General features: G+C 42.8%; 1 protein-coding gene across 1 annotated transcript in view; it reads right to left on the bottom strand.

Moving 5' to 3' along the window:
• Window positions 1-24,015, bottom strand: part of CCND3 (cyclin D3) — a 74,281-nt gene extending 50,266 nt beyond the window's left edge. Inside the window, exon 1 of the mRNA XM_082227185.1 lies at window positions 23,717-24,015. Coding sequence (XP_082083311.1) covers window positions 23,717-23,782 — 66 coding nt within the window. The 5' untranslated portion in view covers window positions 23,783-24,015. The remainder of the gene's footprint in view (window positions 1-23,716) is intronic.
• Between the last annotated feature and the right edge of the window lie 1,621 nt (window positions 24,016-25,636).

Here is a 25,636-nt window from a genome sequence, read left to right on the forward strand (position 1 = left end):
GTCACATGGCTTCCCTGTTCTGCTGAGTCATCTTCCAGCATCCCAAACTCAGCTTTAAGGTTAGATAGAAGTACTTGCAGTTCCTTCTTCTACCAGCTGCTGTGGTGATGCAGGAAGTAGGGAACTGCTCCCCAGAGTCTGAGACCCACAATACCCAACACTGTAGTGTGTGTGTGTGTGTGTGTGTGTGTGTGTGTGTGCAAGTTCCTATTTATAGACTATGTGGAGCCAAAGGTCCCATGGCAAACACAGTCCTGCCAACAGAATTAAAGCTAAACATCATCACACAGAACATACATTTCAGCTAATTTTATTCAAGTCACAGTTTCTCTGTGGTAGTTTGGATTGTCTTCTTCTTTTAAATAAAGGAAACCCATGCTGCAGAGAAGAAGCGTAGAGTTTGATCACACTTGTGGTTTGCTCTAAACATCCTATGCCATCTCAGCTCAGTGTGAACTGAACCCAGCTGCTCACAATTGATCAAGGAGCAGGTTAATACAAGCGTCCTGAATGCATTGTTACTAAATGCTGTTTATTCAGTGTGAACCAGATGATTGCTGTAGCCAATGTGGGTTTCTCATTTTAGGTTCATGTCCAGGCAAACTTTTTATAAGTGTATGTTGTGAACAAGGCCTAGCCTAGGTCCCCCCAGGACAATCTTGGGGATAGTAGGGGTGGCCATAGAGTACAGTCCTTTATTTGAAGGCCAGTCTAGATTCAAGCCTGGTTTAAAGATAAAAGAAGGGAGGAGTCTTGAAGCTGCCCATGGCAGAAATGTATAAAATTAGGCATGGTCCAGTGGAACCTCAGGTTGTGGACGTAATCTGTGGTGGAGGCACGTCTGTAACCCGCAGCGTTCATAGCCTGCAATGCCGTGTCTGCGCACGCGCGTGATGCGATTTGGCGCTTCTGTGGATGTGCAAGCGATGAAACCTGGAAGTAAACTTTTCCGGTACTTCCAGGTTTCCCGCAGTCCACAACCTGAAAACACAAATTCATGGAGATAAAGGCTATCAATGACTTCCAGCCACACTAGCTTTGCTCTTCCTTGTCAAAGACGGCATGCTTCTGAATACCAGTTGCTGGAAGCCACTGGAGAAGAAGTGCTGTTGAGCTTGGGTCCTGATTGTGAGCTTCCCACAGGCATCTGGTTGGCCACTGTGAGAACAGGATGCTGGACTGGATAGACTATTGGCTTGATCTAATAGGCTCTTCTTGTGCAAAAGTGTTGCCATAGAAATTAAACAGCTGGAGACATTTCTAGAAGCTAAGCTAAGCTGAAGGGGACATCTCTGTCTCCTCCACCGTCACCCCTTTGTCTCCATGCTTTAGGGAGCACAACCCTGGAGCTGAAGCTAGGCACTGGTCTTGCTTTAAAGCACTGGGTCCGAATTGTAGGTTTTGCCCTAGCACTCTCCCTGCAAAAAATCATGCTTTACTGCTGAAAACCTGGGGAAAACCTAATTTGCTTTTAAAGAGTGGGGTTTTGTGGGGAAAGCACCAAACATTTTTTTAAAAAAGTGCTCAGACATGGCACTTTACACCTGTGCCTAGGAAGCGTGGGGCAAAAGGTAAGTGTGGATGAGGCCCCAAAAGTGTGACTTGCTTGCTCTGCTGGTCCAGTGTTATGGCATTGAGGAGTCCGCCTAGAAACTAAATGAGAGAGCAAGATCTACAAGAGTGCTAATGCTATAAATCTTCCACCTTATACTTAGCATATATATTTGGGTAAATGATTATCATATCACACATAGTCTCCCCTGGCCTTCATTCCAAGGAATGTGCTGGGACTCCTGAAATCTCTCACTGCTCAGAGGGAGTGTATAATAGAGAACAAAACCTTCTGTCTGGGATAGGACAGGTGGATGCATGGAAATAGAAAAATTATGGGAAGTACTTTTGAAACCAGGGATGTTTATCATTCTAAAAGCTATTTGAAACAGACAAATACAAGATGTTCTGCTCTGTGTCTTGTTCCATTTAATTTATTTCATTTTATTTAAAATGTGTCCTGTGTGAAGCAGTGTCTTGTCCGTCCCAGAACCTTAGGGTTGCGACAGCATGTTAAAAAACAGAACAGAAAAAAAAATAAGCCAAAACTTAAATCAAAAGGAACCTGCTTGGTTTACCTTCATTACCAAACTCATTGTGTTTGGCTAGGGATCAGGTCAAATCTCCTTATGTAAAGGAAATTCTGTCATTGTTAAGTAGTTGCTTTTACTCCAGTGATGTATGTATGTTTAATCATTCCTAGGGACTGTAGGGAAGGAGACCATTTTTGAGGCTAAGATTACGGATTCACTGCTATGATGGTGATGTGTGGCTTGTGGATGTGATCCTACCCCACACCGCTGCTCAGTTATGTATCAGCTACACATCAACAGGGACTCTGAAAGTGTTCTTAAGGTTGTGAGCATGTGGGAGGCTCAAGATGGTTCAGCATTAAATAAAATTCTAAATTTAAAATGGATCCCAACTGTACCAAAAAGACACAGTTTATGATGACGGAATGGCAGGGGAAAAAAAATAGAAGTTGACTGTTTGGGACCTGGCCTCTTCATCCTCAAAACCACAACTCTCCCCCGCCTGCCCGCAAACATTAGGTCTCAGCTCAAGTCAGAAATGGTCATCTGTCTGGGTTCATGCCTATTGTTCTTTTGGATTCTGGATTAGCTCAAAAAAACAACAGATCTTTAATAAACACAGCTTAAAGTCCACTGCAAGTTGAATCGTAAACATGCAGACATTTTTCCAAATCAGTGGTTTATAAATTTCTTTTGCAGCCAAAAATATCACCCGCAAGCACCTGTTTACTTGAGGAATAACTTGTGTGGAAACTAGCAGGTAAAATCTAAATAGACAAAAAACTATTTGTATATAGTTGTTTGGGTTTTTTTTGAAACACACCATTGCTTCCAAGCAGGTTGAACATCTATTTTCTGCCTCTTCATTTGCACCCCTGGAGGAAGTAAGCTGACAATAATGGCAAGCCCAGTGAACTGAACATAGTTCTGCTTTTCATTGCCTCAACCATCACGTTAAAGGGTTTGTATGATGGTCAATTTTGGCATAGTCTTTTGCTCCTTTGTATAAAATTGGTGTTGATAGTTCATCTCCTCAGGGAAGAGCTTTCACTCCCTAGAATAGCACATTTTGCTCTGCCACTTAGGCTTCCATGATTACTAGCAGGCTGCTAATAATCATACAGGCCATCTTTCTAATATTATGTGCACCCAAATATGCAGAAGTCTAATTTATTATGAAATATAATAAAAACAGGATCCTTTAATAATAACTGTTCCATGTGCCCAATGTATTTTGAGTGAAAGCATTATTCATCTGTGTATGGTAAAATACTTATCATAAAACAACACATGTCTTATAAATAAATCATTCTTTCAAAGCATCCTTCATCAGCACAACACTTTGATAGTCTACCTGATAATTCTAAGATCAGAAGTGATTAAAAGTAAAGCATGCTCAGGAATTTCCAGGGCATGCATTCAGTCTTTTTAAAGGTTTTTCATTTAATGTGTAAATTATATTCAGATAAATATTTAAGTGTTCAATGTTCCATACCCTTCCCTTAATCTAAGAGCCAAATAGGTGATTGAATCTTGTGCAATATTTCTTCACTTCAAAGCAGCTGCTGGAGCTGCTATTTGACAGAGACGAAGCAGCAAAGAATGGGGTTGTCCTTTCCTTGATCTGAATCCTCTCATGACACTACTATTAGCCCAGGGCAGACAGAGGTACACCCACTGAGACTCTACCCACCCCAACTGCAGCTGGGGTATGTTATGGATTCAATAAATAGCATGGGATAAAGAGTTAAAAACTCCTTTGCTTCCAATTAAATATTCTTAGGATTAGGCTTGCTTAGTTTTAGTTACATTAAGGCTGTAATCCTATACTTATTTACCTGGAAGTGCGTCCCTAACAGACCCTCCAAGTGTCCCAATTTTCAAGGGACATCCCTGATTTAGAGACGCCATCCCGGTTTCTGAATTGAATCCAGAATGTCCCGCTTTTCCTTAGGATGTTGCTATTTTCATTGGAGAAATGTTGGAGGGTACGAAGTTATCCAACACCTGAGCCGTCAGAAGGCAATCCTGTATAGGGAAGGTTTTTTAATGTTTAATGTTTTATATACGTTGGAAGCTGCCCAGAGTGCTGGGGCAACCCAATAAAATGTGTGGGGTATAAATAGTAAAAATATCATTATGGAATGGGACGTCCCTATTTTCATCAGAGAAATGTTGGAGGGCATGCCTTAACTCTTGACTTACTTTTTAGTAGGCAGTCACAGACTTTCACTGTTAAATCTCTGATGAAAAGAAGAGGCAAGAGTTCAGCATGCGTATGTACATTCTGAAGAAACTTTACTGCTGCCCGCATCAAAATCTCCAGAACAGTTCCCAAAGAGACTAGTGGAAATTCTGTAGGCTTTCATAAAGAAACTACAGCAGATGTTGACGCGCACCTGGTATTTTCCACTGCTGCATCTACTGTAGTAGGTAATAGTGTGTCCCTGCCTGACACTTATAATTCTAGGTATGACAGTTTTTTTAGGCATGACAGCAATTCTCTTTGGCATTCACACTAGAGAAATAAAAATGTAAAGCACACTTGAAAGACTCAGCAACCTACAAACAAATACTTTAAATCACTTCCATTTTTCTCCCGGATTGTGATTTTTATGGGTGTTGCTAATCATCATTTTGGGCCATATACTACTGGAACTGTGCAGCATGAAGCCCAGAATTCATGGACATACTGCAGAGCACCCTTTGCGTCAGGGTGTTAATGGCAGGAGTTTGCAAATCCTGAAGACAGGAGGAATTTCTCCCAAATCGGGGGATGCCTTGGAATAACTATTTTGCAGGGTGGTACATACTGCACAGAAATGCCCTAAATAAAACAAAATAATTAGGATTGCTTAAGGCTTCATCGGTTTTTATGCTTGAAGGCTAATCAGTATTAACAGTGATTCCATGTGCGCACAAATAGTTTCTTCAATGCTGGAGCGTAGTGGGAGACCCCTTAATGTGGCTTTTCCCCTGTGGAATCATACTGAGACAGGATTCCACAGGCTCTTTTTTTTAAGATAAGGGATTGTCTCCACCTTGAACTATTTGTTTATGCAAGTGTTTCCAAGAGAAAGGCCCCATTTCCAAATGCCTCTACCTATCACAGAGAATACGGCACTTCCTCTTTAGGAGACAGCTGTTGGGAGGGGTCATCATGCGTTATCACTATGATGCTCTTAAGGTTGATATGATGATAAGCAGGAGTTGCCAACTTTTTAGGGCCTGTGGGCAAATTTGAAAACGAGTTTAGCTATTGTGGGGGCCACGCATACATTGCAACCATGCACACACCACGACCCTTTACAATGGTTACAACAAAATGCTTCTTTCAAGTCTACTTTCAGCAGAGGAAGGACCCCTGTGGATGTCAGGGTAACTTTTGCCCATTCAGTGTTTTACATATATTTATCACCACTGCATATGATTTCTTCATGGAAGATGACACTTCACTGAAGATACAAGCAGGGAAAGTACTGGCCTGGAAACGATGCCTTATGAGGAACGGCTAAGGGAGCTGGGCATGTTTAGCCTGGAGAAGAGGAGGTTAAGGGGTGATATGATAGCCATGTTCAAATATATAAAAGGATGTCACATAAAGGAGGGAGAAAGGTTGTTTTCTACTGCTCCAGAGAAGCGGACACGGAGCAATGGATCCAAACTACAAGAAAGAAGATTCCACCTAAACATTAGGAAGAACTTCCTGACAGTAAGAGCTGTTCGACAGTGGAATTTGCTGCCAAGGAGTGTGGTGGAGTCTCCTACTTTGGAGGTCTTTAAGCAGAGGATTGACAACCATATGTCAGGAGTGCTCTGATGGTGTTTCCTGCTTGGCAGGGGGTTGGACTCGATGGCCCTTGTGGTCTCTTCCAACTCTATGATTCTATGATTCTATGATTCTATGATTCTACTGTGGTAAAGCAAAAGAACAGCGCAGAAGCAAGGTTTGGCATTCAGTTTTCCATTTGCCTTTATTCATATGAACCACAGCTTCAGTCCTAAACCCTGATGCCACCCTAGTGCCACAAGATGCATGAAGCTCCGGTTTCTGCAGCACTTTACTAGAATATTATCTTCATAGCCATGTGGCTGGTAGCGGCTGATGTGAAAATGCCTACTGTTCCACACTAAAAAGCAAAAGCAAGTGAAACCAAGATAGGAGTCTCCACCATAGCACAAAAGATTTGAAATATGTCTCAAATGTATACTGAACACCACATTGTTATGACATTAGCTGTGGATATGTAAGCAAATCTACTTTGGAGCAGGAAGGCTGAAGTAACTCTTGCTCTTTTAATGAATGACAACACTGCAATGACTAAGGAATAGACTATGCACAGCCCTGTCCTGACTGGGTGGACAAAGGACAGGGAAAGCAAATCCAGAAAATGTTGTGCTCCATCTGTGCAGAACAGTTATGGGCATGGCAAGGGCCCTGATCCTTTCCCCATTTAGCGTAAAGGTAGTGGTTTTGATGAAAGCTGATTTTGCTTATCTACGGTACATGCAGCATGCAAAGAACCTTACCCATTGCCCTCCTGCAACAACTTCTACTTCTGCTCTCAGATAGGAAGTTGATTAATTTCTATTGCAGAAAGAAAATCAGATTTCAAAACCTTGGCAAATGTTCTCCAAGCTCTGTTAACTCTTTAGAAGAGGCTGCTCCGCTCTGCATCTGAGGCCCCCACAATTTAGCACTACGCTACCTGTAAATGTTCCCTTAAGTAGATACAGAGGGCTTTGCTGTTGGGTGGGGATAGCTGCTTTATTTGCATATAAAGCACGTTCAACTCACATTTAAAGCATAGGATTCCTTCCAACAAACCCTGGGAACTGTAGTTCCCCCTCACAGAGTTACAAGTCAGAGCATCTTTAACAAACTATAGTTCCCAGGATTCTTTCATTGGGTGTTCTTTTAACTGCTGAAAACTATGGAGAGATCTGGTCTTAATAGAGATATTGGATTCCTGTCTCATTACTTATGCTAATCATCTGCATATTATCCCTTGCTTTTTCCTGTAGGACTAATTGCAGTCGTTAACAGTCATCAACCGGTTTACCATACCCAGTGAGTATCACCCATTTCCTAGTACCCTCCTGGAAAAAAACCCACCCCACCCTCCCACTATATATAAGGGTCTGGTGACTTCTGTTTCAGTGTATCTGAAGAAGTGTGCATGCACACGAAAGCTTATACCAAGAACAAACTTAGTTGGTCTCTAAGGTGCTACTGGACAATTTTTAAATATATATATTTTAATGTATGGTGCGGCTCCGCTTAGCAACCTTGAGAAGGACATGATCTGGTAGTAGCCATTTCCCCCACTTTAAAAGGTTTGTGTAGACTCTGAGGCTGCAGAACAAGAGTACACAGCCTAGGGGGGGAAAGTGTTCAAAAGGAAATTCAAATAAAAACAGAAAAGGCCACTCCAGATGGATGATGGTAGATCTAGCTGCTTTATGCTTTGTTTGTTTGTTTACTTCACATGAAAACCAGAATGAGGAGCTTGTGGTCCTCCAGATGTTACTGGACTACAGCTGGCCAGGGCTGATGGGAGTTGGAGTCCAAAAACATCTGTTTTACAAGGACTAGCTGAGTTCTCTTGATGGATTGGTGCTGAAAAATAGCAAGCTTTTAAAATAGTATGAAGTGTAGCAATAGATGTCCCAGGATACCGCTGATGTCATGTAACTGCCAATGGGCATCCAACTCCTGCAGACTCAGTCCATATAGTATTCATTGCTACAACAGGAGCAGCAGCGGAAAGGGAAACAGGATCAGCACAGTTGCTTGATACAGGCAAGATGTAGTGAAATCATTTGTGGCCTGTATTGAAACAAGTACATTGGCTCCCAGCATGTTGCTGAGCTTAATTCAAAGTGCTGTTTTTAGAGCCCAGATGCTTGTTGGATTGCCTTCTCCCATACAACTGCACCTGTCTCTGAAATTGGGGTCTGAGGCCTTTCTTCAGGTACCTCAGCCATTTGAAGTATGGTACGTATGACATGTGGTGACCATAGAGAGAGACAGAGAAAGTGAGAATAAAGAGAGGGAGAGCTTATTCAGTGGTGGCCCCTTGTATTTGGATACCTTTGTAAGGGAGCACCATTTGGTACCTATAGTACTATAGTTTAGAGGCCAGTCCAGAGTTTTAAAGACTGTTAATAATTTACACACACACACACACACACACACTCTAACTGGGGATAGTTTTGATTTTTTTAAAAAAATCTAAATGGACTGTTACTGTTTTAACTGTAACTTTAGTTTTGTATATTTTGTCTTTTTATATTAATTTTTAACTTATATCCATACTGTTAGATACCTTGGGAACATTGTGACTGTGCTGAAAGTTTGGGATATTTCAAGGCCTTTTCAAACAAGCATATTACTTACTTTTAAAATTTATATCCCAAACTTTTAACATAGTCACTATGTTCCCAAACAAGACTTTTCAGGACATCTGCTTCTGTCGTCTTGTATCACCGCTCTGAGGTCAGCCTTTCCAAATCTGATGCCCTCCAGATATTTTGGACAGCTATCCAGTCTCAGCCCCAGTGAACACAACTGATGGGAATTGTAGTCCAGGTGGGCATCAGGTTACGAAGGGCTCTTTTAAGCCAACTGCATTTCCAGTCTGGTTTCATGCACAGTCAGGCTAGGAGTTGAAAGAGGTGAAAGAGGGATGCTAGAAAATGGTGGCAATGAACCTGGAAGAGTAAGGATGATGGAGAAACCTGGCTACGAGTTTCTTTGCCTGATGGGAACATAGGCCTTAATTTTGAGTCCGACCATAGGCCTACCTAGTTCAGCATTTGATAGGGAGTTTTGGGTAGGAGTTTTTCGGAGTCCTTCCTGAAGTCTGAACCTGGGACTTTCTAACAGCTCTGCCACAGTACTGCCCTTCCCCATGTTTGTGACAGCATCACTGGAGGTATGTCGCTGCCATCATGTTACAACTGCCCACCTGTACCACCAGACCAGTAATACTGTTGGGAATCATTTTGCATGAAACTCTGTAGTTTGGCCCTTTGTCTTCCTTCTGGCAGGTGCTTTCACCATCCTTAGTATAGGCCCCCTGTGCTCCACCTGCAACACCAATTTATCTGCAGGGGTTCCCGCCTTCTGACTTCCCACCTCTGAAAGACTATGGGTGGCTAATTTCCATCCCCTGTGTCAGCTGTGGTTTTTCTTGGGTATTCACCGGCATTCGCTTCATCAGAAGTAAGCCCATTGTCTCAAGTGGAACAGGTGTTTGGTTCTTTTCCCCAATGTGCATTTTTGTTTATGATTATATCATCAAACCCAATCAACTGTCAGTGCCAGATGAGAAGACCCTGCTCCTATCAAAGAGGAAAAGAAACCAGGCCTGTGAGCAGTGACAGTTGTTCACAGGTGAAGCATGAACTGCAGCCTTTTGCAACCTGCTCACCCCCTGAAAAAAGATGGCCCCTTGTCTGTACTTTTACAGGTGAAAGCTATCTTAGATATCTGTTGCCAGATGACCCCATTTTTCAGGGACGACCCTGATTTAGAGAAGCCACCCTGTTTCTGATTTGATCCCAGAATGTCCCATTTTTCCTTAGGATGTCTCTATTTTCATTGGAGAAATATTGGAGGGTATGGAATTATCCAACCCCCAAGCTATCAGAAGGCAATCCTGTATAGGGAAAGGTTTTCTTAATGTTTAATGTTTTATTATGTTTTTCATATATGTTGGAATATCTTACAGGGTTGCCCCGGACAAGTTGTGTGGTGTATACCTAAATAATAAAATCATCGTTATGGAATGGGACGTCCCTATTTTCATTGAAGAAATGTGGGAGGATATGTGTTGCCAGAGCAGAGAAAATGGAGGGTGGACAAAATAGCCAATCCCATTTAAATATGGACTGTGGAACAGGTGTTTTCCCCAAATCTGGGCAAATACTTAATATTGTATAGTCAAACTCTGGAATTCATTTTAACAAGAAGTAGTGATGGTCACCAACTTGGATGGCTTCAGAGAGGATCAGACAAATTCATGGAGGATAAGGCTTTCAATGGCTACTAGCCATAATGGCAGTGTTCTGCTGCCCATGTCAGAGGTAGTATGCCTCTGAATGCTAGTTATTGGGAATTACAAGTGCATACCTCCCAACATTTCTCTGATTAAAATAGGGATGTCCTAAGGAAATCCAGGACATTCTGGTATCAAATCAGAAACTGGGAAAGCTTCTGTAAATCCAGGAAGGCCACCGGAAAATAGAGACACCTGGAGGGTCTTCAAGGGAGGAGAGCACTGTTGTGCTCAGATCCTGCTTTCAACCTTCCCATTAGCATCTGGTTGGCCACTGTGAGAATAGAATGCTGGACAAGATGAGCCACTGGCGATTGAGCCTGGGACATTCTGCATGAAAAGCGGTGCTCTATGATAGAGCTATGGCCATTCTGCCAAAACAATGGGGAACTCAAAACAATGCCCATGTTATTACAATCTAAATAGCCAAGACCCTAAGAGCTCTTTGGATCCACCAGCCTTCTGAAGTAAGATAAGTCATAATCCAAGGTACATGGTGTTGCCTGGTCTTCTGAATGCAAAAGGCTAGGAAGGCAGCACAGAAACAAGACAGAATGCAAACTATAAGACAACTGTTCTGGAAAGTGCCAACTAAGAAGGTTTATCTTACAGATCAACATGTTTTGGAATGCAAGTCTTTTCTTCAGAAGCAATCTACAAAAAGTTAAAATTATATAAGTCAACTATTTCCTTATTCACACCTGCCTTAGGCAGTAATTTGAATTGTTTTTCAACCTATCTTTGGTTGTCCTTTGTATTCACTTAAAAACCTTTTTTAGCTGTTTTTATGGTATGTTTGTAAATCACCTTGAGACACACATAAAAAACAATTCATGAATTAATTAAGAATGATAATAGTAATGCAAACAAAATTATATACAATTGTATTTAGAATACTTCTATATTTTTAATTATTTGCATATTGCTCCTTTTGTGTTCCAAAATATGTTGAGCTGTAATAAATCTTCTTAACAGGCATTTTTGAGAGCAATTACCTCTTTTGCATAGTCTTTCCTGTCTTTGGAATGCCCTCCCCCCCAAAAGACTCACCTGGATTCAAGTTTGTCATCTTTTTAGTGCCAGGTAAAGACCTTTTTATTGCTCTGGCCATTTAAGGTGTTCTGATGTACATTTTTAACTTACTAGTGTGGATTTCAAGCTGTTTTAACAACTGCTACTGCTGCTAATGTTATAGGTTTTAATGTGATAATTTGCTGTTTTAAACTGATAATGTTTAGTTGTTACCTGCTCTGCAAACCCTTTTAAAGAGTACCACATAAATGTACGTAAAGAGATAACAGTCTCATAGGACTCCTGAGCCACAGCATCTCAAGGTGTATTAGCATTCAATTATCCACCCCAGACCTCATTCCCCAGATAATGCTTTATATTTGTCCCCATTGAACTTAATTTTACTGTTTGAAGCTCTTGTTTAGCTTGATAATTTCTTATTTTTATAACCTTTCCAGAGGATAAGTTTATAGATTAAAAAATGTGTGGCTCATCAGTTACTCAAGAAAGTCAAGATGTTTTCTCTTAAGGAAGGAATTCTATGTGAGGGACATTTTTCCAGAAAGCTGCAAATATATTGTTAGTAGGGAAATGTGATTTCTTCTCCATCTAGCACTGGTCACTAGAATTTGAAGTGCTCTCTGGAATGCATTGCATAAGCACCGCAGGCTCTTATTGGACAGCACCTGTGACATTGTTGATGTCATACACCTCAATTTCTACCCATACCCATACAATTGTGTGATCCTAACAGCAGTACTTTAACTGGAGAAAAAACGCTTACAGAAGGGCAGTACCAGAGGGCTTGTTCGCACATGCATGTACATCACTTGCTTTCTCTGAATTTGATGATGCATCTGGATCCATGATGAAGCAGTATTTCTCTATTTATTTCAAGATTTATATAGGCAAGGCCCCCACCAACCCAAAGAAGCTCACACCAATATAAAACATAAAACATATACTACAAAATGTACCATATGGTTAATTAAGTCAGACTAATAATAAAAATAGTACTATTAACAATAATTACCACCATCACCTTCACCTTCTAGTGTTAAAAAAGCAGCAGTTAAAAACAATTCAGAGCCCCACACATATTAATTAAAAACAATTTGGAATATAAACACCTTCCAGGTCCATTTAAAAGTCCAGTAAAATAGGGGTCATGTGTACTTGGAGAGGGAATTCCACAAATATGTAGCCACCACTGAAAAACCCTGCTCACCAATCTGACAGGTCATGATGGCATGCCTATGATCAGGGACAGGTCCGTATAGGTGCAGGTGGCCATTTAAATAGCTTGGTGAAATGAAGAGATATGAAGTTCTGTCTGTTGTGTGAGTTTTGGAAGGAAGGGTTCAAGTGCATGCCAGAACTTTAGGACATGGGTGGCACTGGGACGCGGGTGGCACTGTGGCTTAAACCACAGAGCCTAGGGCTTGCCGATCAGAAGGTTGGTGGTTCGCATCCCTGCGACAGGGTAAGCTCCCGTTGCTCGGTCCCAGCTCCTGCCAACCTAGCAGTTCGAAAGCACGTCAAAGGCGCAAGTAGATAAATAGGTACCACTCCAGCAGGAAGGTAAACGGCGTTTCTGTGCGCTGCTCTGGTTTGCCAGAAGCGGCTTAGTCATGCTGGCCACATGACCTGTACGCCGGCTCCCTTGGCCAATAAAGCAAGATGAGCGCCACAACCCTGGAGTCAGTCACGACTGGACCTAATGGTCAGGGGTCCCTTTACCTTTACCTAGAGTATATTAAAACACGATGTCGCTATAGCACAACAAATCCACTTTTTAAAAACTAGGTCTTTTTTGCGGTTAGGCAAGTGACAGGGAAATGCACTGAAAAGTGATGGATTGAATGAATGATGAACGGGAAGACACCCTGCAGGCAAATCAGGATGGATGCTTGTTGCTGTGTAACTGCCCTGTAAACCGAACGCCAACTCAATAAAGAGGGGACTTGGTCTAACCATCTTGTAAACTTTGGGCATGCAAATAAGAATGAATGCCAAATAAACAAACCATCCGAAGGAGCCCCCAGGGCTTTTCTCCCCAGCCAGAACTCGCTGGAACACAGTCCTGGCACCTCTCAGGTGGGCGCCATTGCCATTCTAAGAGAATGAGGGAGGCGTACATGGTGAATTCCAGCACCTATTTTTCTAGAAGAATAGCACTGAGGAGCTCACATATATGCAGAATATTGCTTCAGGGAAGTGCCAGGCTTGTTGGAGAACTCACACACAGAATTTAAACCAAGAAGGAGGGCCCCCTTTTCGGTATTCTGCAGCAAACCCTCCATGCTTGAAGTTACTTCAGAATGTTTATGACACTCAGAGAGAATATGTTTTAATCACCTACTCCCATGCCTCCTTCTTACTCCTCCAGTTGTTAGGAGGAAATGCTTTTGCCTAGCTTTAATGGCAACATTGCTTTTTATTTAACAAACAGCGGTATGACGCTTCTGAGAATATTTCTCTGCACAAGCTACTGGCTTTTTGGAGCACCTACCGAAAGGGGTCAGTTAAAAAACAACAATAGGCAGCGTAGCTGGGGGTAGCCAGGCAAATTCAGCAGAGCAGAGACAAGTCTGCAGACAGGTCTACAGGGACCAGCTGACAAGGGTCTAAGGAGACAAATATAGACCCAGAGAGGAAGAGCAGGCAATGCGAAGGAGGGAAGGGGGAAGGAAGGGAGATTATATATGTCGGCTGTCCCCAGGGTAGTGAGGGTGAGGGCAGGCAGTGAAGCCTATCAGTGTCTCCCAGCTGGTGCAGATCCCCAGGGATGTCCCGCAGGGTGCTGTCTTGATAGCAAGGCTTCGTGAGGCTTTATCGGCAGCTATTTTTCGGTCTCTCTCAGCTAACTGTACAGCTCCGAAAAGGGTGGGAGATCAGCTGCACAGAACCAGTGGTGTGTCCCCAACAGATGTGGCTGATGGTTCCCTATCTTTGCCCATTAGTTGTCTCCCTGCATCCTTTCCCTGCTGTCTATGAATGACAACCTTTCCCACCTAGCAAATAAGCAGATATCTTTTGGTTGCATTTATTCTTGGCTCTCCCTTCCAGCACACCTCCACATGTATCTTTGTTGTACTTAACTATAGTGAATACTTTCCCTCCATTTGCAAATGCTTCTGACCTCATTCTGCATTTTGGGGAAGTGAGACAGACAAAGCACTGCCAGGCCCCTTGCCCATGTTTATTCAGAGCATCTGACTGCGTATATGCCATACATTTAAAGGACATGGCTTACACCAAAGAATGCTGGGAACTGTAGTTTATAGCTCTTATATATAGCTCTTATAGAGCTACAATTCAACCCGCTAACAAACTACATTTCCCAGGACTCTTTGAGGGGGAAGTCATGCATCACTTCAAATGTGCTTTAAGGGTATGGTATATACACAGAGGGTTTTGCAGCCAAGTCACAGAACGCTCAAGAGAACCACAATTTTTAACTCCCAAGAAGCTCTGTCCTTTGGACTGGGATGCCTCCAGTAGCTTGTTGTGGGCCACCTAATAACCCTTGCTTGTTGAGACTTTCTCACCCCGCTTCAGGACTTTGTTACAAAGAAGAGGGTATTTATCAGTAGAAAAACACATGCATTTCATGACAAAAGCTCCACCATCTCCTGTGGAAGGGTCACAGGAAGCAAGGCTGGAAAAGAAGACATGTTGCCAGGCAGAGTAGGCGGGCAATTGTTCCGACTCAGCACAAGGCTCCTTGTCCCATATGCAGCAAACTTGAAGAGAAGCAAGAAACGTACATTTTAAACCATTCACCTTAAGATGTGGGTGTTTAAACATCAAACCCATTTCCAAAGCCATGTTTTAAAATAGCACATTCGGTGCTCTGCTTCTGTCTCCTTACTTCAAAGGAGCCAACAGTGCACATGTTGCAGAGCCCTTCAAAACGTTGCAGTAGCACAGCCAACAACAGGTCCAGTTCCAATGGAAGACCAAGTCAGGCATTGGCCAAGGTCCTTAGGAGATCAGATGAGCCCCTCACTGGCCGCTACAGATGTGCTGCCACGCAGCACTCTTTCACCTGGCCAAGGGGTGGTGTTTTAGCAGTGCATGGGCAGTGGTGCCACTTTGGAATGAGAGTCCAAGTCTGCATTGCATAAATCTGTTGGCTGGAAAGAGGGGAGGAGTGTGGCACTGGCAGCATTGTTTCAAGGACCCCATGAAGTCTGGTCCTGGCCAAGGATGCAAAATTTCTCTCATACACAAATTTTCTGGCCCAATATCACCAGACAGCTGGCCCACAACAACCTCTTTTGCACTGGTTCTGATCTGGCCCAGTTTATGGCAGATCTGCTCATTGTTCATCTGCAATATTTAGTTAGATAGTCTAGATAGATGGATTATTCCTCCCCCAGCCAAGAACAATGTTCTGTGATAATAAAAACACTTCTGGAAAGGCTTGTGTGGAGCTATTGGAAAGGGACTAGGCCAAGGGTTGGGGCCTTTGTGTCACAGCAACAGGGCAACACAGCAGATTTCGATTCTCCAATATATCACCCTGGAAAATGGGTGACCTTTCCCTGTTAAGTCCCTGTTAGAGCAGCCACTAACACACTACATACAATCCCCCAAAAGGAGGGAAAGGAACAACCAAATAAGAAGATGGAAAGGGGATGCAGATTTGCATAATATTAGTATATGTTGATTTTTAGGTATAGAGGCATAATTTATAAATAATTATTATATTTTAAATAGAAATTAAATGTATCTCAATATATAGTGGGGTAGACTGTGGCGAGATGAACTTGACTCTACTGTCTAAGGTGCTAACTCTTGATTGGCACCTTCAGGGCCCTTCTTGCTCTCCCCCGTATGGTTCTTTATATTTAAATATGATTTAGACTAGACAGCCCTTCAAAGACAGCAGTCATTAAAATAGAAGTCTGTCCTCCAAGTCATAGGACACATGACCACCCTACCCTTCATCAAGAGGGCTGCTCCAAGCAACGTATTTTCCAGCCTTTCCACATCACCCATGCCCCCCATCTTTGACATAAGACAGTGCCTCTCCCAGGAGACATACATCTAGAGAGTCCCCGAAGTACCCTTTGGGAGTGGGGGTGAGTTGATTACAGGTTTCCTATTTGGAACCAAAATACTTAACCCATTAACTTATGTTATATTTTATATTGCCATTCCAAAAATTGCTCTAATTGAAAAAAAAGGGGGAGAATGGTTTGGCTGCAAAGACCCCCCTCTTCTAAACACATATAACCTTCAGGTACTGAACTAATTAAAGGCAATTTATGAATGGAGTGACCACAGGTGAGTGAACAGGAAACAACTAATTAACCACTTTATAATAAAGGGACAAAGTAGAAGCTACTAATTAAAGGGGTACTAGTCCCTTAAACCCTCAACTGTACTGAAATTTAACTTGTTTTCAACAATGACATCATCTGGGTTATCTGTAAAAACCAAGTGAACAAAGGACACCCATTTCAGACTAAACAACTAGTGTGGAAGGAATTAAACTTCACAAAATCTCCACTCTTTTAGTGTATACGTAGAAGAACCTCATGATGTGCCAACTGGGAAGAACACCCTCCCCCTACACAACTCAGAACACACACCCTGCAATTCACCACCCTTCCTGTGGTTTCCTGAAGGCTTTGTAGTTGCTTTGTCGAAGATTATTGTGAGAAACCCTAATGTGGTAAAGTGCGAAGATAAGCGGCCCCTTTTGGGGAAAAGAGATAGATGTCAATGCAGGTCGCAGGGAGCAAAGCTGTCATTGGTATAACCTTGCAACACCTTTCTCTTTGCAAAGCTTTCAGAAATGCATACAACAGAGGATTGCAGTGTAGTCAGCTAGGCTCTCTGGCTCTCACCTAGACCATGATTATGCAGAGGTTACCATCCTTCCTGCCTTTCAGAACTCTAGCTTAAATGTAGTTGCTTCTTTGCATTTAGAAAACAATGCCTAATGTATTCTTTGTGCATGCACAGTTTGCTATAATGGGATACACCATACAGAAGGATTGTATTCGCTTGTCTTTGTAAGTGCTCATCAGTTGCAAATAGGCCATTACTTGTGGGCACAGCATGGGATCCACAGGGTAGCACAGTGGAGACATGGGGCTTCTCTGGTCTGAGGTATCCATGTACAGTTTCAATGAAGGTTCCTTAGACTTTTATTCTAGCTAATCTGGGTTGCTAATTTCCCTTTCCAAGCTTGAATCTTTTAGTTGCCAGTAAATCAGATCTCCTGTGCTCAACTCCTGTGTTTTTAGTAGCCAGCTAAAGATGCTATGTATTTTAATGATGCTGAGGTTTCCAGTACAGCGGTGCCTCGGTTTAAGAACTGCCCTGTTTACGAATTATTCGGTATATGAACTCCGCAAAAACCAGAAGTAGTGTTCCGGTTAGCGAACTTTACCTCGATTTACAAACAGAAGCCGAACGGTGGAAGGGCACAGGCGGTGGGAGGCCTCATTAGGGAAAGCGCACCTTGGTTTAAGAATGGCTTTGATTTAAGAACGGACTTCTGGAGCAGATTAAGTTTGTAAACCGAGGTACCACAGTATCATATTTACACTTCAGATCATAGGCATTGTAAGTCTGAGGAGGACCAGAGGATATGGACTCAAGTATCTACAGCTCTGTACATACTCCCAGTTACTGCACATCCAGTTCATTCCTACTGCTGGTTTGAGAAGCAGTGTGCATGGTGTTAGCTATAATCCACATCTAGCCTGTATCCATCCTAGTTTTTTTTTTAATTAAATACTATTTTTGATGCATTTCCCCCAACCAGCTTTGATCTAAATAGAAAAAAACCCATGATCTAGATGCATTTTAATCTGATAATGTAAAGAGCCTTAATACTTGCCACATCTATGGTTGTTTACTGCATACTTTCCTGAAGAGATGAGGAACCTGTGGCTCTCCTGATCTTGTTGGACTCCATCTCCCTTCAGCCCCAACCAGGATGGCTAATGGCCAGGGATGATGGGAGCTGTGATTAAACAACATCTGGAGTTGTGCAATGGTTTTGCACCCCTGCCCTTCTGGAATACCCAGTGTGGATTCAGTAAATTCACCAAAGCTGTTTTTGCTGTATCAGCCTTAATTAGACATCAAGGTCCAGTCTGCATTAGTGTGGATTGCACACAAGTGTACACTGTTTAATCATCAACAATATTATTTCCCCTTGATACACGGAGGTCACCCCTTCAGCTCTTTTGCCTTCCAAATATATTCTGCAACACTAGTTCACACATTACTGCAGCCATTATTTTGCCACCTCATCAAGTAAAAGAAGATAAAAGAACCAGAACCTCTTCCCAACCAGATGATTTCATTCATTGTAACCTCCAAATCCCAAAGTTCTTGGCAGAAAAAGAGAGAGGGAAAAGACAGGGCAACCAAATCTTCTGAGTCACCCATCAGATGTGCTACAATTACTAAAAATCTCTAGTGGTTCTCGGCAGTCCAGGCTTGGGGCTTTCTGTCAAAGCTGTGGGTCCACATGCTTGTTTGATTAGACATGAGGCTGTGACTCAGAAACCGAGATGCGTTTTTCTAATTTACCAGGAATATGACTGTGTACTTTTACTCCCAACACATCTCAGAGAGTTTGGTGGCGAAACACATAAAATGTCTCAGACTTCAGAAGCCATTAGGTGAGCAGGATCAAATGTCTGTTTCTGACTATAAGCTGAAGGGTCCTAGCCAAGTTCACAGAAGTGCTGAGTCAAGGAATAAGAAAAACGGTCCAAGGAGAAAAAAAAGCATCTGTCCTGAGAAAACTGCACACCAGGTGTGTACAGATTCTGAGACTTTAGCGTATTCACTAGAGAGCATGGCTGGGGAAAAGGTTACATCATCTTTACCCTCACCCCCTGCTCCCAAGGCAGAAATGTGTGAACAGCAGTATGTGGGGTGCTGTCTGGTCACTGAGAAAGAAGAAATTAGTCAACTTAGGAAGCTTTATGAGGTTTGAATACCATAAAAAGGTAGAATGTTAATGCTGTTGCCTGGTGACAACTAATTTGTGGCTCTACAAATGTGCTTGGATTACAACTCCCATCATCTCAAATCACTGGCCATACTGCGTGGGCCTGGTGGGAGTCCAGCAATGTCTGCCCACAGATTCCCCACTCCGGCATGGTCTTTCAGTGCCAACTGTACAGGTCCCCTATTCTGTTCTGCTGCTCAGAGAACAGACACAGATTTACTCTAAATTTGCTTTGCTCTGCTGGTAAGGGACACATCAGCACCAGGTGGCTATTAAAAATCGCCCAAGTCAAAGGAGAGCCACTGTGCAGGTTGCAGAGGCTGCTGGATTGTTGGGCTTGGATATGGGAAGTGCAAATTCAAATACCAGCTCTCTCATGCAGCTTGACTGCATGGTGGTCTTGGACAAGTTGCCAGCTCACAGTCTAACGAAAACTGTGAGGGGAGAGAGACTGCTTGCTGTCAGGGGGTGGTTGGTTCACGTGTGCTGCCCTATCTTCAGCCCAGGAAACCATCAAAAGGGAGTTGCTGCCAGGGGCATCATATGAGAATGTGTATTTTAATGAATAGAGGGAAAGATTAGGAATCATGGGGGTGAGGAGAGTATGTATATGAACTTAACAGTGCTTAGTTTATCTTTTGGTTGCTGTTTTGTTAATGTTGTTTTATGCATTATAAATGATGCATTGATTTGTTAATCATGTAATGTAACTTTTGCTTTAATTGTGATCATAGAATCATAGTGTTGGAAGGGACCACAAGGATCATCTAGTCCAACCCTCTGCAGTGCATGAATCATTTGCTCAACATGGGGGTCAAACCCAGGACTGAGATTAAGAGTCTCATGCTCTACCGACTGAGCTATGCATTGTTTACAGTGTTTTATAGATAGTACAGATTAATGGTTGCAATGATTTGTTAATTATTCTATAGGATTTATGCTCTATGTGTGATGTTCTACTATGTTAAATCATAAAAAATTCCTTCCAGTAGCACCTTAGAGACCAACTTAGTTTTGTTATTGGTATGAGCTTTCGGGGGCATGCACACTTCTTCAGATACCAACACGGCTACCTGTTCAATCATGTTATTCTTATTTATTGTTTGTAAGATGCTTTGGAATTCATTTCAATGAAAAGTGGCATAGAAATCTAATAAAATGAAAGAAGATTTTTACTTGCAAGTGGCAGTAAGCTTTCCTTCTGAGTTGAAATAGGAAGAGATGAACAGTTAACTGGTCGAAGTCTGCCCCCTTGTGGCAAAGAAATATTAAAAGAATGGGAAAGACAGTGCTTCCGGACAGCGGCATCTGGATATTGCAAATGGGTTACTGGCAGCATATTCCTTTTAATTCAATGGATTTTCTGCAGAAAAGATAGTAAAGGTAAAGGTACCCCTGCCCGAACGGGCCAGTCTTGACAGACTCTGGGGTTTGTGCGCCCATCTCACATCTATTGGCCGGGGGCCAGCGCTGTCCGAAGACACTTCCGGGTCACGTGGCCAGCGTGACAACGCTGCTCTGGCGAGCCAGAGCCGCACACGGAACGCCGTTTACCTTCCCGCTGGTAAGCGGTACCTATTTATCTACTTGCCCCCGGGGGTGCTTTCGAACTGCTAGGTTGGCAGGCGCTGGGACCGAGCAGCGGGAGCGCACCCCGCCGCGGGGATTCGAACCGCCGACCTTTCGATCGGCAAGCCCTAGGCGCTGAGGCTTTAGCCCACAGCGCCACCCGCAGAAAAGATAGATACAGATTAAATGAAAAAATACAGGCTGACATTTTGATGGATGCTGCAAAAATATAATATGCATGAGCAGTACCCATCCCAATATAAACACCTGTCTTGGAGCACCCAGAGAGCACGTAAGTATTCCAAACTTAAAAATGGAAAGCGTAATGCTGGTGGTCAACAAAAGAGGTTTAAAGACAAGGCAAATCTTAAAAAATGTAGTGTACACACTGACAACTGGGAAACACTGGCCTGCGAGCGCTTCAGTTGGAGAACAGCCTTTACCAAAGGTGTCATGGGCTTTGAAGACACTCGAACTCAGGATGCAAGGGAGAAACGTGCTAAGAGGAAGGCACGCTTGGCAGATCCGCACCGTGATCAACTCCCACATGGAAACCTATGTCCCCACTGTGGAAGGACGTGTGGATCCAGAATTGGCCTCCACAGTCACTTACGGACTCACTGTTAAAACCGTGTTTATGGAAGACAATCTTACTCAGCTATGAGTGATCGCCAAAGAAGAAGAAGATAAGTGAACAGGGTGGCTACCACACTTGCCATTATTCTGGAACTGCCATCCTTTGTTCTCTCCCTTTTATCCAGATGACACTGTTGCAGCCTGTTGCATCCCAGCATTCTCTTCTGTTGCCCTCCCAACTTTTTTCAGGCCTGCTCTGAGAAGATCCACCCAAGAGAGCCCCAGCCCATTTAATACAGTAGCAGTGCCAGCCTGTCTAATACAGACAAGCAACATGCTATCAAAACTTTTCATGGGTCCTGTTCTTTAATTAGAAGCTTCCTCTTTGTGGCTTCTTCCATTAATCAGTACTCAGCTTGGCTGTGGCATTACTAATGAACGAGTCACACAGTGCAATCTTATATGTGTCTACCCAGAAGTAAATTCTATTAAGTTGAATGGGGCATACTCCCAAACAAGTGGAGATAGGATTTCAGCCTCACTTCCTGTCCCAGATGGAATGCTAATCGGCTCAGGGTCCAACACTCTAAATACTACCCCACACGGGCTTTACCAAAAACAAATAATTCATCATCTAAGGTAGGCATCGCCAACCTGCGGCCCTCCAGATGTTTTGGCCTACAGCTCCCATGATCCCTAGCTAACAGGACCAGTGGTCAGGGATGATGGGAATTGTAGTCCAAAACATCTGGAAGGCTGAAGGTTGGGGATGCCTGATCTAACAATCAAAATTCAAAACTGACAGGAGCCAGAAGGAATAGTTCAAACAGTTTTTATATGATAACATACAGGGACGTTGTTGCCAGTTACTGAATACAGAGGCCACTGACAGGAGGGCCTGGCCAAAATTAAGGGGTAAATTTATAGAAGCTTCTAAAAGAAAGAGAGTGCCGCAACATAATTTATATGATTGATTCCAATAGGAAGGAAAAATAATGATGCAAATAGGCATAGAATAGACTCATAGAGTTGGAAGAGACCACAAGGGCCATCGAGTCCCACCCCCTGCCAAGCAGGAAACACCATCAGAGCACTCCTGACATATGGTTGTCAAGCCTCTGCTTAAAGACCTCCAAAGAAGGAGACTCCACCACACTTCTTGGCAGCAAATTCCACTGTCGAACAGCTCTTACTGTCAGGAAGTTCTTCCTAATGTTTAGGTGGAATCTTCTTTCTTGTAGTTTGGATCCATTGCTCCGTGTCCGCTTCTCTGGAGCAGCAGAAAACAACCTTTCTCCCTCCTCTATGTGACATCCTTTTATATATTTGAACATGGCTATCATATCACCCCTTAACCTCCTCTTCTCCAGGCTAAACATGCCCAGCTCCCTTAGCCATTCCTCATAAGGCATCGTTTCCAGGCCTTTGACCATTTTGGTTGTCCTCCTCTGGACAGCTGAACTAGAGATGAACTCCTTTGGCAGATGAACTAGAGATTCAAGATTCTCCCAGACCCCTGTCCAAATATTAAAAAGGAAAATTACACCTATCTCCCTGGGCCAGGAGAGGTACAGTGTTATTCAGATTATTATTTTTAAATTCGTTTGACAACATCAGACGAGAGATGGAACTGTAGCCCCTCTTTGCAACATTTCTCACAAATCTTTAGCAAAACCCATCTCTAAGCAATGCAACAGTAACCCCTCTTTAAAAACAATGTTAGATGTGTACATATATATGTTTGATCTGGTGTGGCACCAACCAACTGGCCAGGTTTGATATGAGCAACATTCAGGAACTGATTGCAGAACACAATAAACATATGCCTTTGAGATGGTGCCTGTAAGTATAAATCACAGTCTAAGTTGGCATGCAAAATATATGTGGGTGTGCACACCATACTTTTCAAAATGGTTGCTTATGAAGTTTGCAGGTAAACACCGTGACTGACACAGATGCACCCATGCAATTACACACTTTGAACTCAGGATGTGGCTCCAGGAACCCAAGATGCAAAATATAAAACAGCACCAATATTGGAGGAATAATAGAATAACGAAAGCCAAAAAAGCAACACCAGTGGAAGGAAAAGCAAAACACCACAAACAGTCAAGCCAAAAAATGCATGAGAAATGCCTATTCTAAAAATCACATTTTGCTGTATGTTTAAAAGCCAGTTGATTTAAAAAATAAAACATATCATCTCAGACCAACCAGTAGTCAGATCTGTATTTACTCTTTCAGGTCCTGAGTATTACCCACATGAATGTATATATCCCTTTGGATTTCAGCATGAAAACATCTTATTTTAATCACCCCAACTTGTTTATAGCATCTGGAAGGCAAAACGTTAGCAAGCCCTTAGGACATGAATTCTTTTTTTTTTTGCTATTTACATTTAAAGAAATGGAATCACTTCCTACCTCATAGCTGGCAACCAAGAACTCTTTTGATACAGATGTACATATATTTAAAAAGTAATCCAGCATTTCCTAAGTTCCAATTTATATTTTCATGGTCATCCTCTTGGCTTCCATCACGACCAGGAAATCAGTGTTGGCTGGAATAGGTGTTGCGCTTTAAATCAACACAGTATAAGACCTTTAATTTTTCTGACTTCTGACAGTTGTTTACATTTCTGCATTTCGGTGACGCCTTTTCTCTGCCACATGCATTGTACTTGAACAGGAAGTGGGGAGAGCAGAGGGGTTGTAGGAGGTGGGTTTCCTGTTGCACAGTCTGTAAAACACACAAGTTTTGATACTCAGTGGAGTTTTGATCAAAACATCACCACCTTTGAAGAGAAAGTGAAGCTGAAGGGGAGGGGGGACCAAGTAGAAAAATTAATGCTGAAAACACCACAACATTCCCAGTGTTTGGGAGATCTAACCAAGAGGTGGAAGCTATTTATATACTAATGTTTTAAATACGTATTATACACACCCGCTGCAGAAACTCACAAATGCTGGTTTGAGAGCCACCCATGCAGTCTGACAGCTTAGGAGCAATGGATATTGGAGACAATGCAGCAAAAGAGGTAAATGGATGGATGGACACCACAACGTTGTTGTTTTTGTTGAATAAGTTTGGATGATCAGCTCAAGAATTCAAACAGTTGCTTGCGTCATTCCTCCTGAACATGCATCCTCTTACTGGCAAGTGGTATAGAGACGTCCAACTGTACTAGCCTAAGGGACTATGGGAGAGACTGACTGTTCTTGGCTCTTAGATTTATATATAAGTAGCCACTGCCACTTATGTCAAAATTATGTGAGTGAGCCTTTTGCCTGGCACGCTGGGAGCTGAGGTGGCTCTGGTGCGGCAGCATTTTAACTGTTGCCCCAATACACATGTCAGGGAAGAGCACTAAAAGAGACACAGGAAATTTCTCACACTGAGTCAGGCTACTGATCCATCCAGCTTGGTATCACTGACACTGACTGGTAGCAGCTATTATGGGTTTCAGGCAGGAATCTTTCCCAGCCCTACTACAGATGCCAGGTTTTGAGCCTGGGACCTTTTGCACGCAAAGCATGTTCTCTCCACCAAGTTATGATTCTTCCCTTTCTGCTGTCACCTGTGAGTCCTTCTGCTCAGTTCTTTAAACTGATGTTTTCATGCATAAAGATGTGAAGAAAAGAAAACTTCTGGAAGTGCAGCTACTATTTAATCCCAATGTTAAAAGCCGCACATACCAAAATTCTCTGCTCTGTGCAACTATTAAAAGTACAGGAACCATGTCCACCTTTGCCTTGGATCACCCTATAAAGGTGCTCAACCCCAGTCAGACGTTTTCATAGTCATGAGAGGCAGGCAGCAGTGTACTGGCAGGCTGATATACACACATTCACTGCAGTGCTGAAAAGACCCCTGCTCAGACAACTATACATGTGGAGGGCTTTCTTCCACACATTCAGTAACCTTGCTCTTCTTCCTGCATTTGGGAACCTACATTTCTGTGTTCCTGAACACAGAAAGATTCCTTATGCTGCCTTAGACTACAGTGGTATCTCGGGTTACAAACTCTTCAGGTTACAAACTCCGCTAACCCAGAAGTAGTACCTCGGGTTAAGAACTTTATCTCAGGATGAGAACAGAAATTGCGTGGTGGTGGTGCAGCAGCAGCAGAGGGAGGCACCTTTAGCTAAAGTGGTACCTCAGGTTAAGAATGGTTTCAGGTTAAGAATGGACCTCTAGAACGAATTAAGTACGTAACCAGAGGTACCACTGTATTGGTAAATCTAGCTCAGTATTGCCTATAGAAGTTCCCTCAACGTGTGTAGAAAGGGCACCAACAATGAAATTATCACTCATGAACCAAATTAGTCTAGACACTACAGAAG

Source organism: Podarcis vaucheri (assembly GCF_965113315.1).
Source record: "Podarcis vaucheri genome assembly, chromosome: 6".
In the NCBI taxonomy this organism is placed as follows: Eukaryota; Metazoa; Chordata; class Lepidosauria; order Squamata; family Lacertidae; genus Podarcis; species Podarcis vaucheri.